This window comes from Zootoca vivipara, chromosome 6, assembly GCF_963506605.1.
Source record: "Zootoca vivipara chromosome 6, rZooViv1.1, whole genome shotgun sequence".
Lineage (NCBI taxonomy): Eukaryota > Metazoa > Chordata > Lepidosauria > Squamata > Lacertidae > Zootoca > Zootoca vivipara.
In genome coordinates this window covers 40,166,083-40,186,197 of record NC_083281.1, presented here as the reverse complement: position 1 = coordinate 40,186,197, position 20,115 = coordinate 40,166,083, and the positions used below count along the sequence as shown (strand labels likewise).

General features: G+C 42.6%; 1 protein-coding gene across 1 annotated transcript in view; it reads right to left on the bottom strand.

The window, feature by feature from the left end:
* CSMD2 (CUB and Sushi multiple domains 2) overlaps positions 1-20,115 on the bottom strand; it is a 495,411-nt gene that overhangs the window by 28,448 nt on the left and 446,848 nt on the right. Inside the window, exons 50-55 of the mRNA XM_035120356.2 lie at positions 16,796-16,981; positions 15,832-16,026; positions 10,864-11,037; positions 9,216-9,389; positions 7,838-8,011; positions 5,882-6,070 (exon numbers count right to left, since the gene is read on the bottom strand). Of these exons, the coding sequence (XP_034976247.2) occupies positions 5,882-6,070; positions 7,838-8,011; positions 9,216-9,389; positions 10,864-11,037; positions 15,832-16,026; positions 16,796-16,981 (1,092 nt within the window). The remainder of the gene's footprint in view (positions 1-5,881; positions 6,071-7,837; positions 8,012-9,215; positions 9,390-10,863; positions 11,038-15,831; positions 16,027-16,795; positions 16,982-20,115) is intronic.

Below are 20,115 nucleotides of genomic sequence, written 5' to 3'. Positions count from 1 at the left end.
ACAGATTTACCTGGCATTCCTCTATGTTTATCATTCTGACATAGAGAAAGCACACTGAAGCCTAAACCCCAAACCAAAAAATGCAGCAATATCTAGGGCTTATTATAGTTTGGGTTTTATCTTACTAGAGATAAATTTGTGGCAAAAAATGAATCTTAGCACTTCAGGATCTCATTGCCAAGATTCTGAGACAGAAGCATGACCTGCCACTGATAAGTTACAAGCAGGTAAAATACAATATTGCCCCTTTTGTTTATGCATGGAAATTGATGGTATCCTGCACTTAAAGGTAAAGGTAAAGGGGCCCCTGACCATTAGGTCCAGTCGTGACCGACTCTGGGGTTGCACGCTCATCTCGCATTATTGGCCGAGGGAGCCGGCGTTTGTCCGAAGACAGCTTCCAGGTCATGTGGCCAGCATGACAAAGCCGCTTCTGGCAAACCAGAGCAGCACATGGAAACGCCATTTACCTTCCCGCTGTAGCGGTTCCTATTTATCTACTTGCATTTTGATGTGCTTTCGAACTGCTAGGTTGGCAGGAGCTGGGACCAAGCAACGGGAGTTCACCCCGTCACAGGGATTCGAACCGCCGACCTTCTGACCAGCAAGCCCTAGGCTCAGTGGTTTAACCACAGCGCCACCTGCACTTGGCTACCACTAAAAAAAGCAACAAATCACATTCTACGACTGCTTAAGGTGAATGGGACAGGCAATGGGTAGTTTTGAAAATTAACTATCAATACCTCATTTCAAGTGCTACCTCATCAACTGATACACTCAAAAAGGCTAAATAATTTTATCAAGCCCATTTACAGAGAGCACAGTACAAGTCTGGGGGAAAATGGCAGATTAATTTGGCATGGATTATTTCTCCGGTAATTCCGATAGCATACCATCTGCTCTTTTCTCAATCAGGTAGAGAAGCACAATTTAAGAACTGGAAAGTCAAAGGTCTCTACCCCTTTACAGGATTTCTACTCTGCTACTCAACCACTAACAATTAAAACTACTCTTTAATAACAATTGGATAAATTGGTTGCTTCTTAATCAAATTTGTAGGGGCCCTTGTTGGGTTGTTGCTTTTCTTACACGTGATTATGTAAAAGTGCAAGCACTGAGACCATTAACACAGTTTGAGTGCTTAAAAACTGAAACGAGTGAATAAAGTTTAGTTACTACAGTCTACTCCAGGCACCCCCAACCTGTGGCCCTCCAGATGTTTTGGCCTACAACTCCCATGATCCCTAGCTAGCAGGACCAGTGGTCAGGGGTGATGGGAATTGCAATCCAAAACATATGGAGGGCCGAAGGTTGGGGATGCCTGGTCTACTCTGTAGTATTAAAAGCAACATATTGTTCCATGGAATCATTACTGAAAGTATGAGAGTCAGATGTAGGTAAAACAATTTGGATTCAAGACTAGAACAGAATAGGGGAAACTCACCCACTAAAAATTGGATTCAGCTTTATTAGAGGACACATGCTGAAGTTACTTGCCCACCATTTTGCCCCTGTGGTGGGACTGTGATCTGGTAAAACAGTTTTGGGGTCAGGTTCACATTGAAATGTGTGCAATTTCTGTGGAATGGATTATAGGGTGCTCTCAACTGAAGGTATTAAATATATTTGATGATGAAAATGCTAGCACATTATGAAAGGAATTTATGACTTATGATATTAGCAGCTCACCAAGTTTTCACAACCCAGTTAAAAATGGCTTAGGGAAGGCACCCCCAAACTGCGGCCCTTCAGATGTTTTGGCCTATAACTCCCATGATCCCTAGCTAACAGGACCAGTGGTCGGGGAAGATGGGAATTGTAGTCCCAAAACATCTGGAACGCCGAAGTTTGGGGATGCCTGGCTTAGGGTCTCATATTGGACAGATGGGAGGAAAATCACTCATAATCTGAAATTTAAGCAGGGACCAGAATCTCTAAACTCTTTTTATATGGTATGACATTCTTTCATATCCTACACAGCATGCACCACCTTCTCTCAACAATAACCTCAACAAGTTTGGGATGTTTGAAGCCTATAGCTGACTGCCATATGCTGCCTCCGTACCTTTTCTTTCAGAAAACACCCAAGCTTGGATCAAGACGCAGGTTACTGTTGATTTCTCCTCTCCCCCCTCCCCTGTATGTTTTTATTTTCTTTATTGTTGCCTACTTGCTGCTACTGTTAAAAATAGAATAAAGGCTCCTTAAAAAAACAACGCTGTGACATTTTCTTACAGGTCCTACTAGAATTCCCAACAATTTCTTTGAAGGTGTAACCTCAGCAGGAGAAGGCTCCCCGCTTGAGAAATGGGGAGAATATCAGGATATAAAAAACGAGTCCCTTCCAAGTGTTTATTTCTCTCTTCCACAACGCCATCTTCTTCTGGGTTCTTCATTTGCTGTAATAGCAATGGAGCTATCATGATGGGAGTGGAATCTCCCTAGCAGGTCTCTGAAGGCCTCATCTACACAGCCTCCCTCTCTCAGCTTTTCTAAGCCAGCAACCTTAAGCCTGAGGGCAGAGCCTCTCTCTCTCTCATCTATCTAATCTATCAACACACACATACACACAAGCCACTGAAAAGTGCTAGTATGAAAACATAAATAAGTACCTCCTGAATTTCCAGCTTTCTAATTTTTTTAGGGTGATTGTTTTTGTTTGCATTTAAGGGTTGTTTTTTAAAGTGTTATTCTGGGCTGTTAGGTTAGGCAAGGTTGGTTCTTACATTTGCTACAGTAGGGAAAGGAACTTTTGGCTTTGCTGGCTTCCTCAATCTGTTGCGAAACTCCCAGAGGCATCACTTTCAAAAGATGCTCAAGCTAGGGCTCTTGTCATGATGGTAGGTCAAGACCACTACAGCCAAGAAAAGGCTCTGAGGACTCCCTTTCCAAACGTACAGTGGAGTCAAAGTATCCCCAGCTTCATCTCAGTAAGTATCTGAAGAATCAAGTACAGCCACTTTAAGTACTAATACCTCTCTGTTTGCAGGTGGCCTTAGAAGTCATGCCATGCCTGCAGTGTATTCCTTCCAGGTAGCTCTCGACCTTTGCTGGACTGACATCCTCATCTGTTGCCATTCAGGGCCTGTATCAGCCCTGAAAAGTGCTTTGCTTTGTTCAAAGCTATCCATGGTTCTGCTTCTGTGCCTGAACTCTTGTTCTGCCCAGTGGTGTAGTGTGGGTTGCCAGTGCCCGAGGCTGCATGGAGGGGGCGGGTGGGAGGGAGGCACGGAATACACATGCACATTCAACTGCCTAACAGCATCAGCATCACCCAGCCACAGAGGTAAGAAAATAAGAGTCATTCTATTGTCTGGAGAGGTCACATCCTGGTTCGCATGGAGAAGCCGTTTTCAATGGAACCCAGCGAGGGAAGCATGCATGCAGTGGTATTGAGGCAGCACTTGGTGTTGACATTTTGCCCCTGTGGTACACCACTGGTTCTGCCTTCCCAGTCCTCCCTGTATATTTTCTCAGAACAGGACAGGCTTGAACCTGAATTTCTCCCAGCTCCTCTTGAAGCTGTCTGTGGCTCTACTCCCCTGACTCAAAGCCTACTCCAGTTATCCTGCTTTCTCAATGGACTTCACCTGGAACAGGATATAGCCTCTAATGAACTTCCAAGGCAACACTCCCTTCCCTGGCAGTATCCCAGAACAGGATTGTCCAGTCCCTTCCCCCCACCTATCAAGGCTCTGATAAATGTTGTTAGTCTTTCTTATTGATTGTTTGTAACCTCATTGATTATTTTAACATCCTGCAAATAAAATGCCAAGCACAAACCTCCAGATTCACCTCGAAATTTTGCTGAGCAGTTCTACTTTCAGATCTTCTGAAATTTCCCCACTGTGTGGAGATATTCTTCACTAATTCCAGGCTTCTCAAAAGGTCATATATGTTGCTGGTGAGAGGCAGGACTTGTCTAATAACCTGCTTTAGTGTTTTCTGCAGGTCTCAGGTATACAGTAACCTCTGAGAGGTTGCTCCAGGTTCATCCAAACTCTTTTCACTTCATTTGAAATTTCTCAGATGTGTAGGAATCTTCACATTTCCCCAGAAATGTTGCTTGCTGGTTGCTTCAGTTTTACAAAGAGCAGTTGTTTAATGCCATTTGTCCAATATTTACCCATCATCCTTAAGAATACCAATGTGGGATTCACTTATCAATTTCCCATGGTTTGCACATAGTGGCAAGGTAGCATGCTGATAACATGGGGGGAACAAAAGGTGCAAAAAATGTGTGTGTGTGTTTTATAAAAACCTGCTTAACGTGAGGGGAAGAAGGGAGAGGAAAAAATAAAACTAAAAAAAAACCAAAACTTGTTCAAAAGGGGTGAGACTTTGGACCATCTCAGCTTTATGAAATGTAAAGCTGTTGGGCTCTCCTGGTTGGCAACTTTTATTAGGCAGTAATGATTTTCTAATTTGTTGGTGCAACCAGTGTCTGTCCTAAGAAGAAAAAGTATTGTCTAAGCAGGGCTGCTCTTGTCTCCATTGTCCCCTAATTCTACTAGGGGTGATGGTTGAGGACCCGGATTTTTGTGCATTAAATGACAATATATGGACCTCTTAGACGAATGTTCAATTTTGAACTTTGCTATCACTGCTTCACTCAAAAGTTTATCTGTACTGAAACACACATCTAAATCTGTATTTTTGGGAGATATCACACATTTAAGAATACGTATGGATATACTTTTTTAAAAAAATGAGCAGAAATGGAATGGGACAGGGTTATCGGGAAACACGTGAACATGATACAGACTGAAAAAAGACAGATTTATCCATTCCTAAATCCTATCCACTGGTCCAAATTTTCAGGGGTTTATATGTATGTGTGGGTTCCATACATTAAATTTTGGATATACTTTCGGCTTTCACTTCTACACACCTTCTACAACTATGTGCAACTACAGCTGATTTCAGCTCTAGTAGGCAAGATGAGGGGGCTGAGAAGTCACAAAAGCCCGGGCATCAAAAGTAGCCCCCTGCCCCCCGCCAGGCAAGCACACAGAGAAACATAAGGTGCTAGTTGCATTTTCTCCATCATCTGTTGCTTTTGCTATTAAGTTATCAAACACACAAACTTCTCTAGTGCCATACAGACATTAAAAAGACATTATCTGTCAGACAGGAATTCTTTAACTGTGATTCCTCCATTGCAGGAAGTTGGACTATATGACTCTTTGGCTCCCTTCCAATGCTACAACTTTATGATTCTATCTCTGGTCATCATCTTCAGTGGCTAATTACTCCTCGCCCTTGTAACTTACAGGAAATATTAGAGGAGATTGAAGTTCTCCCTCCCTTGGGCCTGCAAAATGACAGACATGGGTGGAGGCCAAGTAACCCTCAGAAGTGAGGGATAAGTGAAGAGGATTCCCACCAAGAGAAGTTGTATATGCTGCCCAAAGCTGGGGCCAAACACAAACAAACACAAGGGGATGGGTAGAGAATCCTAAATGATTGCTTATCTAGAGTTTGTTGTAAACCACCTTAAACATTCACCACTCAGTTGTACATCTCCTTTCTTATCTCTTTACTCACCTAAACCATTTTAATGTATAGATTCTATGATGTCAGCTTGAATCTTAATTGGATAAAATCTCAAACACTGTGTTCCAAGTAGATCCATCAGAGAAAGTTTGGTCAAAACCTTCCAATGTGCATTGCAGGCTTTGACTCAACTAAGCAAATAACTCCAGTTCCCTTAGCAAGATTTGGGTCGCTTGGTGGCACCTACATTTCAATTGGTCAGCTGTCACATGATGTGTATGTGGTGGTGGGAGATCACCATCTCAGAAAGGGGGAAGGGAAACATTTTCAGAACATGTTACCACCATAAGGGAACTGAGCCTCTAAAGGAAACTGAAGAACTTACAATGACACACTGGGAGGGGCCGATCCCAAGTGCCATCCCCCTGACAGGCAAGAACATGGGTGCCCAGCAAGTAATATCCATGGTTGCACTGATATGAGACAGTTGTTCCAAAGCTGTATCTGTGAGGCCCACTCGGTTGCACTTGTCGGACGCTGTTTTCCAGGTGCCCAGGGTCAGTACAGTTTACAACTGCAAGCAAATCACAGAAAAAATAAATAAAAAGAAAAACAGAGGGTGTAACAAAGGGGAAAATATTCTTTTAAAATAAAAAAGGGTGTTAAATTCTTACATCATACTTTTCCAAAATTGGATTTCTTTTCCACAATGCATTGAAATTAATGTGGTGGTGGTAGTTGTTTTTTTTTTTTTTTGGACAAATTTATAATTATAATGTGATTTTTTAAAAATTAAGTAAATACGGTCATTCATGGGGGAGAGGGCTGCCAATCCTGAAAAGAAATGGAGGATTATAATATACATTGCCAATGGTATTGTTCCAGGATTGGGGTCCAATCTCAACCCCAATCAAGAGAAAGGACCTTGCCAAGATGTGTGAGGGGGGATATTTGGCAAGGATATGGAAGGAAGGAGACAAAAGAAGGGAAGGGGTGTGTGTGCCCAAGATGGGGGAGGGTGGGAATTCGAGAAGTGAACTTTAATAAAATATATAATGCTACAAGCTGATAGAATAGCCCTGGAGGGCTGAATAACAGGAACAACATTGAGGGCCTTGAGGTAAGAAATATCTCCACTTATGCCTGGCTGACATGACCTTTGAAAATGTGCACTCATTCCTCATGTAAGCATTTTATTTTACACATCCCTTTATCCAAAGACCCTCAAGGTGGCTTACAAATCAAGCTGCCAAAACAATTCAAATTTCAATAGAACAATGATATAATCAGTGGATTAAAAACTGATCAGCAACATCTTAAAATGCAAAAGCATCCCTCCTAATCTCTTAACTATCTGCAAAACTCACCCCCCCCCTAAAAAAGAACAACTCTCAGCCTTTTCCTGAAAATCACCAGGGTTGGGGGTTGGGGGCTGTGCACCTCTTCAATAAGTTGGTCCAGAGGGAGGATGGAAGAAAGGAAGGAAGAGGCGGGCACATCATAAATATCAGATTTTGAAATAGAAAGTATAAATTATTTAAAATGCCACGAACAACTCAAGCTATTTACTGATCAACATTCATGCAACATCATGTAAGTGATAATACGTACATTTCACAACCTGGAAGGGTAAAGCAATTTTCACCATAGTTACATACTGCATCATTTATATATTCTGTCAAAAGTCAGCTATTCAGGATTTGCTTTGGCACTTTCAGTTTGTTTTAATATCTCTTTTTAAATATACTTCACTCATTTTTGTGCTCCTGAGGAAGAGGACCTGTGAGGAAAATGCACTGCACATTCTTTACAAAATACATTGATGCTTCCTAGCTTCAGACGTGAGACCTGACTCTCTTCCTTTGCTCCTGCATTCTTTTGGCCTCCCTGCCCCCCTTCTCCTTTGTGCAGTCTGCCGGGGGGGGGGGGGCAGATTCCAGGCCCCTGAGATACCAGGATGAAGTGTCCCCTATCACCACCCTGATCTGCCTTTTATTCCTTCTCATGGATTACTGTATATTGGTTGTCCTTTTACTGAATCTTTTCCAAATCTAAAATATCCCTTTGGAGGTCAGGTGAACAGCACAGTATTCCAAATGCAGTCGCACCATAGATCTGCAAAATGGCATTTTGATATATTGGCAGTTTTATTTTCAGTTCCTTTTTCACAGCTGGGTCCACTACTGCCCCAAGTTCTTGATCCTGGTCTGTCACCACCAGTCCGGACCTCATGAGTGTATATGTGAAATTAAATATTTTTGCCCTGACATTGATTTACACATGTTTAACAAATGCAGACACAAAGACAGAATACGAAAAGAAGAGGAGGAGGTTGACTTACTGCGGCAGGTGGGAAGGGCGTTACTCCACTGGCCATTTGCCAGGCATTGGGACTTGGATGTCCCTTCCAGGCGGTACCCAATGTTGCAGACAAACTTGGCCACATCATTCAGGTTGAACTGGTTGCCTTGCGTCAGGCCATTCGTTGGATTTCCTGGGTGACCGCAGGTTATGGCTGCCGCGAGAAAGCGGAGATGTTAGCCAGTCCGTCCTTGCTGTGTGGCTGAAGTTTGAGTGCTTTTGGACAGGGGACAGAACGCAATGAGGTGCCATGGGCAAACTTTTTCAAGCACAGAGGATTGCTGCAGGGGAGAGACCCCTGGAACCATCAAAGGGCAAGTTCTTCCCCCTTCTTTGCCCCACCACTGATGCTTAAGTATTTAGTCTTGCTCTTTCTTAACATTTTTAATAGGGAATGGTCTTTGCCCTTTTGGCAGGAACGGAAAATATTTGGTTTTTTAATACTTTTGAAATGTTAAGGTTTCATTTTTTAAATTTTTAACATTTGCATTGTTTGTTATTTGCAATTATTCTTTGTGAGCCGCCTTGGGAGGCTTTTTCGGCCAAAAAGCAGCATGTAAATAAACAGTAGCATAACATAACATCCAATGTCAGTCCTACTCAGAGTAGATTTGTTTAAATTAATGAACTTGGCTTAGTTAGGTTCATTATTTTTTATGGCTCTACTCCTTGCAGCACTTGAGCAGTCACCAAAACCAAAACTGATCTTTAAAAAATATAAATATAAAAAGGGAAAGAAATTATTCTGCTGCCACCACTGCTGCCAGTAGGGATGCACAGATCTGCCAAATGTGGTTTCTCTCCTGTTTCTCATTTTTCTATTAAGTTTTCTCATTAAGTTCAGTTTTCGGTGTTTCCTCATCAGCATGCTATTTTTTTTTAAAGTCCATTTGTCAAACGCCTTGGTGTGCATTTTTCCTAACATATACATTTTGCTACACTTCTTTTGTATGCTACAAATTTTAGGCAGCAATTTCTCTCAATATATTCCTATTTTTTCCTAACATTTCTGCACTCTTTCCCCAAATATCTGCATTCTTTTTTGGTTGGAGAAATGCTATTGCAAAAATTTGGAGAAAGACTTCTGCATTTTGGTTCATGTTTGAAGTGTGAATTAGGTAGGTTTACCCAATGATGGAAAGTAAACTGAAATTTCTTCCCTGTCCCTACAATGGTAAACCTACCCCACATCACAAAATCCTGAAGTTTTCCACCCCTTCAAAATGCAGGTCCAGGAGGGCCCCTGTTAGTGGGCCCACTGGTGTCCTTATCAGATGGCCTAACACTGCTGACCCTTCCTGTTGCCCCTTTCTGATGGGACACACATAACTCTATAGTAAAGATAGCAACATACTTACGCACACAGACAGGAGTCTTTCCAGACCAGCGGTGGTCTTGCTGGCAGATCCGGACAGACATCCCAATGAGTCGGAAGCCAGGGTTGCACTGGTACACCACACTGCCCCGATAGTTGTAGTTCTCACCATTTATTTGGCCATTGACGATGGGGCCAGGTTCGCCACAGTGACCCGCTAGGCAGAGACCCAACCAGGAAAAAAAATATCAGCCAGAGCTATTGGTTTACCCTAAAAACAGAATATGGTCCTCTGAACCTATACTTGATGTTTTTATTAATAATTTTAATATCTCTTTGTAAACTGCTTGCTTTTTTACTACCAGAGGTATAAATAATTGGAATCCTGGGGTATGTTTTGAAAAAGAACTTGAGCTTATCTTGCAGAGGTAAGCTAGAAAACATAGACCAAAAAGTGCTAAACTAGTGTGGGTACCCAGTTGTGGTGCCTTGCAGATGTTGCTTGACTCCTGACTCCCAACTCTCATCAGTCCCAACCAGTGCAGGCAGTGATCAGGGATGGTGGCAATGGGACTGCAAAATATCTAGGGGACCAGGGCAGTCTCGAGCAGATGGGGTGCCCTGGCGTTGAGGCATGGAGATCGCTCCGGCGCCCCTGCCCTTGCAGCATGTAGCATGGCTTCCGCGCAGCTTTGCCGCGCAGCACCCCACCTACTAACCTGACGCCCCGCGCCACCGGGACTACACCTAGAGCCAGGCCTGTAGGGGACACTACATTGGTTACCTAGCCCTAAGAGAAAAAATACTAGAAGGATAGGCACCTGCAAATCAGACGCAAGGCTGGAAATAAAAAGAATTAGAAGAATAAGTCATTTCTAATACATCTGTGGCAGATGTAGGGTAGTTTGTTGCTTATAAGGTAATGCTAGCAGTAAGAAACATGAAGCATATTTTTTCTTTCCCCCAAAATCAGTGTCAAATGGATTTTTTTTAAAAGTCTAAATGGTTTGGGGAGCTTTCTCATTTTAAATTTAGATTACTTGCAGTTCCAAAACTTGTTATGTTGAACTTACTCCAGGATTGTCTTGATAATAATAATAATAATAATAATAATAATAATAATAATAATAATATAATATAATGGCTAGAAACAATAAAAAACCTGACTGATATCATTAACTTATCATAAATGAATTGATGCAATTCCAAGGACAAACATCAGGTAACCCCAACATCTGGGGAGAAATTCTCAAAGAACCGTTCTTTCACAAGAATGTTAGAAATACCCCAATCTGGTAGTCAGGACTGCAGGGATTTGTTACAGTTCTCTTAGTTGCTTTATTAAGATATTTCATTGGTTTTTCCCAGCAAGGAGAGATAATAAAGGAATTTCAAGGTAAGTTTCAACCTAAGAAACAAACTTAATAATGTAATACAAGTAAGAAAAACCACATATATTTTCTTTTACTGTGCACGCCAATCTAGTGTTTCAGATACGAGCTCGTTAGCAATGGCAACCAGAGATTAATCAACCAATGTTTCAGTTGATTCATCTATTGGCTTGATTTAAGCTTGCAGCCTCCATTCTAAATACGTGCTGCAGAAATACAGCTTTAATGGTCTTCATCAAGGATACAAACAGTGTGCAGTTTAGCGGCTCAAAAGCAGCAAAACATTACTTAAACACCTACCTAGGCAGGTCACTTCCAATCCACTCCAGAGGCCGTTTGCCATGCACTCCCGCACACGCGAACCCACCAAGGTGTAACCGGTATTGCAGGAGAAGATGGCAGTAGCACCATAAATGGTTAGGGTCCCAATCTTGTTCCCATTGGGTGGTACAGGCAGATCTCCACAGGAGATAACTGGAGGGGGAGGAAAAACATCCTAGTGAAGGACAAAGCAACTTGGGTAGGAAAATAAGCAATGGTCTTCTCCTAAGAGCACTCTGCTCTCAAAGCTGGGCCAATTATCACTTACATAAAGAGTTCATTTTTGCAGGAAGTTTCTACCATATTGAGCATTGGAGAATGCTTAATGGACCTATATCAGGCATGTCCAACAGGTAGATCGTGATCTACCGGTAGATCACTAGACATCTGCAGTAGATCACTGGTAGATCATTGGCTCCCCTAAGAAAAGCTCAAAATTTTACCTCCTCCCTGAAAAAAACTCAACAACTTTGGCCCGACCCCCCCCCCCCGCATGGGCCTTCCTCCTTCCTAAAAAAAGCTCAACAACTTTTGACCTGAACCCCCCAAAAGGGGGTAGATCACTGCCAGTTTTTAACTCTGTGAGTAGATCGCAGTCTCTTGAGAGTTGTCCACCCCTGACCTATATGATCTCTAAAGCAGCTCACATTGTTTTTTACATACACAGACGCAGGTAGGTAGATCAGGGAAACAAACAGAATGAGTTGCAGGTAGCTCTCAATTTGCAGCAGAAGTTTAAAAGAGCCAGAGCAACCTTAGGCTTGTACACCAAAACAGAAACTGCTAGTGATGCCACCAAAACTCTTAATTATAATCAGTCCCATCATACAGATCAAAGGTTATTTGCCTCCAAAGTTCTTCTACAGCTCAGATTAAAAAATGAGACTGCACACGCAGCTATTTTTAGTCTGTGTTTTGGAATCAATTAGTTCTCACACAGAGCTAATCAGACAATCCAAAGATTCTCTCTCTCTCTCTCTCCTCCCCCCCCCACTCGCCCCTTAAGACTCCATACACTGGTAGTAATGCCCAGCAATGTTCATAATGTTTAGGATTAAGGATCAGTGCAGCATATAGCTAGGAATACAAAAAAACAACAACACAAAACCATTTTAAATTAAATTAAGCCTGAAGCCAATCTAATATAGTACAACCAGCATTACATGCCATTTTATAACTTGTTATGCGAAAATAAATTCCATTAGCCCTATATTTTCCTCAAAAAAATACCCCATTGCTATGAAAAGCTGGCGAAGAAGATATCTTACTGTTATCACAGCACTGCCATAAGCACCCTGTTTCTCTCTGGTTATTTGGACTACAACTCCTACAATCTCCAGCCAGTTGTGCTTTTGGGTGAGAGTTTTACTAGAAAACATCTAGAAGGTACCAAGTTAGTGAAGGCTGTCATAGCACAACTCCTGGCTTGCTGACCACATAATCCATAGTGGATGATGTGCACATTTGTGCCTAGTATGTATAGAGTTCAAAAGTGGCAAAAATTTGCTACTAGATGCACATTTTCAAAACTACTGACTTGGTCCATGTGCCCATGAGATCAACAGATTACATTCTGGATGATCTAACGGTTGCAGATGCTCTGTGGACCAGAAATCAAATAAGCTAGTGGACTATTGTTGTTTCAGAGCTGAGGATTGGGGAGACAAAGGGGAGGAGGGGAAAAATGTGCACACACTATCCAATTGCCAAAATCCCCCCCCCAAAATGGCCTGTGAATTGACACACCAAAGTGGGAGGAGTGAGGGTTGTCTCAGCAGTAATTATATGGAATATGTGTTATCTAGGCTGCAAAATACTTTTGTAAGACTTCCATTTCATCTTATGACATGAATTTCCTACAAATGAGAGTATTCTCTTATCAAGAATTCTTGTATTTGCAGCTTGGTAATTCTTTGAAAGCAACAAACAGATCTGTCTGGCAAAAACTTACTGAACAGTTTTAATATGACAGATTTGGGCACCTGTGAGTAGAGTGAGTAGAGTAGAGTGAGTAGAGTGAAGACCTCAAAGAAAAAGAGGCATATTTTTCAAGATCTATGCCAAAGCAATTGGTAAAGGAGTGATGAACCCTGCTCACTATTAAGGATGGATGCACCTGCTAATTTTTGTTCCTTTCAGGTTCTCATTTTTCTAATCTTAAATTCAGTTCACTCACTAATTTGCTTTTCAAAAAAGTCCACACACAAAAAAATTATCAGGATTTTAGTATGTGTTTTTTACAATATACAGACTTTTGCAAAGCAATTTCTCCCCAATATAATGCATTCTTTTCACTAATGTGTGCACTTTAACGCATACTTCCCTCTAAATATTAGAGGTCAATGTGACTTTCTGTACACAATTTTTGGTTGGAGAACTGCACTGCAACATTTGGAGAAGTGAGAGTTTCAAAGACTAGCTGTGTTTCAGTTCACAGTTAAAATACCGATTGAACCAAATCTTCCCCACCCCCAATTCCTACTCATTACACAAAAGTTCACCTGTCACTCAGCTATGCTTCTGTGCAGATTCTCATGGGGATCGGGATAGTAAACTGATTTTTTAATTTAAGCAGCAATTTCTACTTGACAGTTTGGTTTGGCTTCATTTATCCCACCACAAAATGGGGAAGCTAGAATAGCTATGCAGCACAGTATGTGTCCTTGCAAAAGTGAGAAAATGTTTTTTTATATATATGGAGCCTTTTTTACAGGGGGAAGTGGGGGGATGACAACACTTTTCATAAATGCTGAGCTTAAAACACAACACTTTTGTCAGGGCTTACAAGAGAGCTGTCACAGCTTCTGCTCTTGTGAGCTTGGTGTGAATGACAGACTAGGCCCACTGATTTGTTTTTAAAAGCAGTGCTTATAGAAGACTGAGCTGGGGCGCTTTTAGTGACCAGTCCTGTCGGCAATGAAAGGCACCCCCTGCCCAAACATGGATCACTGTGAAAGGCAGGTGTGTGTGTGTGTGTGGGGAATATCTGTCTATGAAATGAACATTGCTCTGAATGGTCAATGCTTGTTCTCGCTTATGAGATTGTTCAGGAACTCCAGCTTGACCAACCACTCCAAGAATTATTGCTTAGAACAGGAATGGGAACTGGATCTGCCCGGCAGGCTTAATCCAGACCTCTCCCAATTCTTTTGGGCCAGTTTGACAGGTGGGCAGAGCATCACAATGACATGAGGTGAAGCATTCTCCTTTATTCTTGTGGTTTGAAATCAAATTGTGCTGACAAATGAACAGGGAGGTTGCTTTCAAACTGCACAGGCAAAGGAAGTGTTTTTCTTATGTTTCTTTTGTCCGTGTGGTTTGAAATCAGACCGCAGGGGCAAATGAAGCGGGGTTCGCAGCAACTGCTGGTCAGATGATCAATGGCTGCTGCTTTCTTTGCCTGTATGCAATCCAACCATGCAGGCAAAGGATTTGCTGTATGTTTCAAGTAACTGTTCAGCACTGACAGCACATCTTGCTTGCCAAGAAACAACCAAGAGAGCACTTCAGGGGTCCTGATTATTCCTATGCAGCCACCTCTTTCCCTCGCCCCACCTAGGATATATCATGGAGTAGCTGGGGGAGATTTTGGGGGAAATGACATTACTGTACAGGCTGTATTAGAAACCCCTGCTAGGCCTACAGGTAAATAGATATTTAAACTAATTTGCAATGCATGCTATTTACACTTTTCCAGTTTCTGAAGGTTGCTGCCAAAAGCAGCTGATGTGCACTTAAGACTGCATTCCTAAGCATGTTTCCTCAAAAGTAAATTTTGTTGAATTTAGTGACGCTTACTCCCAGGTGAGTGGGGTTAGGATGACAGTCTTTTTTCTGCTTCTTATTGGGAATTTCAAAAATCAATAGAATGCATCACTCACTATTGTTCTTTACATATGGAAATAAATCATCCTAGCCTTTGTCAAAGTGGAGAGAACAATCTGAATTTGACTGCTTAGTCTAAAAACTCATTTTAAAATTAAACTTCTCCTTTTCTCTCCCCCCCTCCCTGATGCCTGAGTGAGGGGAATGAGATTGTGAAACTAAGGTAGTGAGAGTGGCTATAATATTAACCTCTTACCTGGGAGTAAGCATCACTGGATTCAAAGAGGCTTATTTCTGACTAAACATGATTAGGTTTCATGGCCATTAACTATGAAAGGGAACATGGAGGGAAGATAATTGATTTGCAAATATCTGTTGATGGCTAAAAGGGAAATAATAGTTCCGCTCTAGTCTGCCTTGGCCAGACCACACCTGAAATAATGTTTATGGTTCTGGGTTCTACAATTTTAAGAATGATATTTAGAAGCTGGAACGTGTTCAGAGAAGGGCAACCAAGATGTTCAAGGGCCTGGAAAATGAGTCTTATGAGGCACAGTTGAAGGAGTTGGGTATTTAGCTTGGAAAAGAGAAGACTGAGAGGAGAAATGATAGCCGTCTTCAAATATCTTAAGGGTTGTTACATGGAAAATGGAACAAGCTCTGGAGGGTAGGACACAATCCAATGGATTCAAGTTACAAGAAAGGAGATCCAGAAGAACTTTCTGACAGTAAAAGCTGTTTGACAGTGGGACGGGTTCCCATGGGAGGTTGTGGACTCTCCCTGTTTGGAGGTTTTTAAGCAGAGGTTAGATGGCCATCTGTCATGGATGCTTTAGTTGAGATTCCTGCATTGAACTTGATGACCCTTAGGGTCTCTTCCAACTCTACAGTTCCATGATTTATGAAATATGAATATCTGATCCATGTTACATAACAAATATTTCTGCATTAGTGAATGAAATGGAACACCTGAGTGAGATCAACTATTTGCTGCAGAACAGAATATACCAGATGAAAGTGCAAATGGGTATTGGAATGCATTCCAGCATGTTCGTCCATCCCTCGTCATCTTTATCTTCTCATTTCTGAGCAACTAAAATGCCAAGGTGGCAGCTAACTTACTTCTGCAGGTTGGCTTGGGCTCGCTTATGCTCCAGGTCTCATTGGCTTGACAGTGGATGACACGGTACCCTGTGTAGTAGTACCCGGGGTCGCAGATCAACATTAGTTGTGCATTGTAATGGTACTGGGTCTCGTAGATCAGCCTCCATCTACCATGCTCCACAGCAATGCTGCCAATATCTGGGCAGCTAACCGCTGAGCACCAGCCATGGAAAGAGAAGAAAACAAAACAAACAAAATTACCTGCAAGAAACCGGACCAAACATTGACCAGTTGTGTGACCTGTTGAAGTTTACAAGTAAGGCAAAATGGCTGCTTCTGCCACCATTACTGAGCTCAAATATTTGGCAAGGCATGAAAGTGGTTGTGAGGTGGTCACAGAGAGGGATGCTTGGAGGGAGCAAAAGGCACCACATCACAATTAGGATATTACACCCTCATTCCAACCATTTAATGCTATCCATGTGACACTAGATACTTTTTCGTTATTTAATGGTTTGTAAGACACACTGGGAACCCTTTTCTGCCTGAAGTTTGGGTTTGTTTGTTTTTAAGTTCCAGACAAATAAACAAACATGGAACATGAAATAGCTTAATGGATGAATAGCTTATTGGAAACTGTGATTGGAGCAAATATACATCCAGACCAGCTGCTGAGGAGAACAAATGGCAAGGAAGGGTAGGCCTATCAGAGGTAATTAGCCGTGCAAACTGAAAAGGGAATCTCCCTCTTCTTGAGCACCAGATGATGGGGACAGACTACAAAGGAAGATTTATGCTTTCATGCCCTGCTTCAAGTCTTCCCAGAGGAATGACTGGCCATTGATGGAAACAGAATGTTGAACTACACAGACCATTTGTCTGATTCGGCAGAGCTCTTGTAGTCTTCTTAAATAATGCCAGATGTTTAGTTCAACAAACATATAACTCTCAAAAGGGAAACATTACATAAAAGGGGACTTACCCACGCATGGAAGAGGGTTATTGCCATTACTCCACTGTCCGTTTGTCAGACACTCAATGCTTGATGCTTCCTGGGCTTGAAGGTGGAATCCGCGCTTGCACTGGAAGACTGCTTTGGTGCCCACTGTATACTCCTTGCCAAAAACAACCCCATTCTTTGGTGCTTTGGGAACTCCACAGGAGAGGGCTGGAAAGGAAATGGTGAGGTGTGCCATCATTTGCACCTTACATGAGTTCTTTGCTTCTCTAATTGGATTATTCCAAAAGTAGTCCTTCTTGCCTATCCACAAACTCCCCACCCCAGAAGCACATGAGCATAAGTTTGGAGGTTTCTCCCCCACTAATCTTTCCTCTAACAATGCCTGTTTTGATGAAGCAGCAATGCTGTGACTGCAAAATTCGGAATAAAAATATAGATCAATGCAAGTGGTAGTGATAATCCACTCCTTCTCCTTCCCTCCCCAACAACTTTGACCAACGAGTAAGCAGTGGTTCCAAAGAAAGGGGTGGGGTCTGAAACAGCTGGCCCCACTACAGCACCTTATTTGCAGGTGAATAAAAATTAGGGGGCAGCTGTGTTGGTCATGATTCAACCATGGAACAATTGGGGGGGTCGGGGGAGGAGGGAACTTGCAGCTGCAGTGCAGAAGGAGCTTCTTTAGTTTTTCTTTCTTTTATTTTTCAAAGGGAAAAAGAGGAACTCTCCATAATTACAAGTCCCTCCCTTCAAACAAGGAAAGTATGAATTAAGTAGGTCCACCTTTAAAAGCAAGCTGAAATTATTTTCTACCCTAGTCCTATTGCTGCCCAAATCATTTTGCCCCATACTTTAATTTTGCTTTGTGGGTTCCCCCTGCCCCCCCAATACCCACATCCAAATGCCCAAAATGAAGTGAAAGGAGATCTGTCTCAAAGGCAAATGAAGGTAAAAAAAGAGTTCAAGCTCATGACATAAAAATCCAGACCAAGTTCAAAGTTCAAGTTCTACAGACAGTAGACAGAAACGAACATCTGGAGATCATAAGAGCCCCGGTGGGGAGTGTCATATAGGTAGAGAATGACACCAAGTACACTGTAAGGATCTCACAGTGCCATAGCTATGGGGGTGGGGGATGCTAGCTGAGTTTTTTTTTTGTTGCCCTGGGTGAAACCTCCAGATGAGTGGCACTGAGGTTCTCAGGGTGTGTACATGTGTACACAAATGCATGCGGGTGTGTGTGTGTGTGTGCTAAACTCGGTCTCTGATCAGGTTGAAATAAAGCCCAGTTTTTCCACCCCTGGGGTCTCATTCCCTGCAGTGGGGCCACTAGAACCACCCCATCCACTTGAAACAGTGCCAAATGCCCCACTCTTCCTTGGCATAAGGAGAATGAGAGCTGTTTAAACTTAGAATGAAATGAAATGGCAGCTGGGATAAGGAGGGAAAAAAAGAGCCCTGCACAAACGGATCTCACTGGCCAGCACAAGGGTCATCAGTCGCATTCTGGCTTTGCAATGATAATTGTGTGCATGTCATCTGAGCCACTAAGGAGCTCAGCAAATCCTTTGGCAAGGCCAGGCGTCTAGACGGCTGCTTGTGATGAATACCAATTTCACACAGCAGCAGCAGGAACAGCAGCAAGCACAGCAACAGGCGCCTGGGAATCCTCGCCCCTTCCAGCTCCAGTGCTGTAATCTCTTTAACCTTCAGGTGTTATCTGATCAAAACAATCAGGAGGGCCTGGTATGCAGCTCATCCCCACCTCCCCATACAGCCCGTATCTTTTCTTTTCTTTTTCCCCCAAATCACTTTTCTGCCTGATTCTTCTGGACTTCTGCAAACAGGCTGTTTTCTCTCTCTTTTTTAGATGCTCATTTTGTGCATCCTGTCCATGCAAAACATGAGGGCCATTTTCTGATTGCAGTGCAGGACAACTGTGGAGCTGGCCCAGGCGAAGGGCTGCAGCTCAGTGGTACAGCATCTGTTTTGCATGCAGAAGGTCTTGGGTTCAATCCCCAAGGGCACCTCTTGCCTGAAACCATGGAGAGGTCAGTGTAGACAATTCTGAGTTAAATGGACCAGTGGCCAGACTCAGCATATGACAGCTTTCTATGATCTGAAATATCTGCTCAGAGCTCACACAGTAGACAGCTTACGCCAGGCATCCCCAAACTGCGGTCCTCCAGATGCTTTGGCATACAACTCCCATGATCCCTAGCTAACAGGACCAATGGTCAGGGAAGATGAGAACTGTAGTCCAAAACATCTGGAGGGCCAAAGTTTGGGGATGCCTGGCTTACGCTGTCCCTCAGCCCATTTGCTCAGCAGGCAGAGGGGAATTGGCCCTATCCATATAAATTAAGGAAATACTAGTATCAGGGCCAACTGGTGGGGGTGGTGGCTGTACCTGAACCCAGACTTGGAACATATATTCTCCAGCTCAGCATCCCTCAGTCAGTTAGTACTCAAAGCTTGAAGCCCAAATTGCAGCAGACCACTTTGTTATTCTGGCGTGAATTAGAGAAGCTTTTAAATGCAAACTATCACATTTCTCCCCCATCCCTAACAGCACCAGCCAAAGTCAGGGGCCATCAACACACACCCTTATGCCTTTCTGTACACAAGCTATACAGGTGCTGAACATTACATGCAAATATCCATATAAGTGGACAGCCCAGGTATTTGTGTATGCTGTTTAATATACATACATGAAACCATAATGCAAACTATCAGGATGATGATGCTCAGCTTGGTCTTTCAGCTTGAACTTCATAACTAGTGCCTGAGCTTGCTTTTTCCTTCTCTCCCCCCCTTCCCCTTCCCCTTCCCCCCTTTTCCCCCTCCTCCCTTCCAGTCCATGGGGGCATACCTTATCACTGATATTTGTAAGTGGCTTTGGAAAGCACATTTTCACCTTAAGAGCAAAGGTAAAATGCTTTAGATTTATAAATGGTATAAATATTGTGGTGCATTTTATATATACTGTATATTCCTGCGTATAAGACTACTTTTTAAGCCCCTAAAATCTTCTCAAAATTGGGGAGTCATCTTATATGCCGGGTCCCCTGTTAACCAAGCTGCCCGCTCGCCTAACTCTATATTTTAAATAGAAAATTGGGGGGGGGGTCGTCTTATACGCCCAGTCGCCTTGTATGCCGGAATATACGGTGTATATGCTATATATATATATATAGAGAGAGAGAGAGAGAGAATCCCATTAGCTTGTAATAATAAAGGCTTTCCTCAAGTTGTTACAGCAGCCCTAATGTTTTTTTTAAAAAAAACAGCAACATTGTTCTGAAATCTGACCATTCCCCGCTCTCCCACCCTGCCAAAAGTCA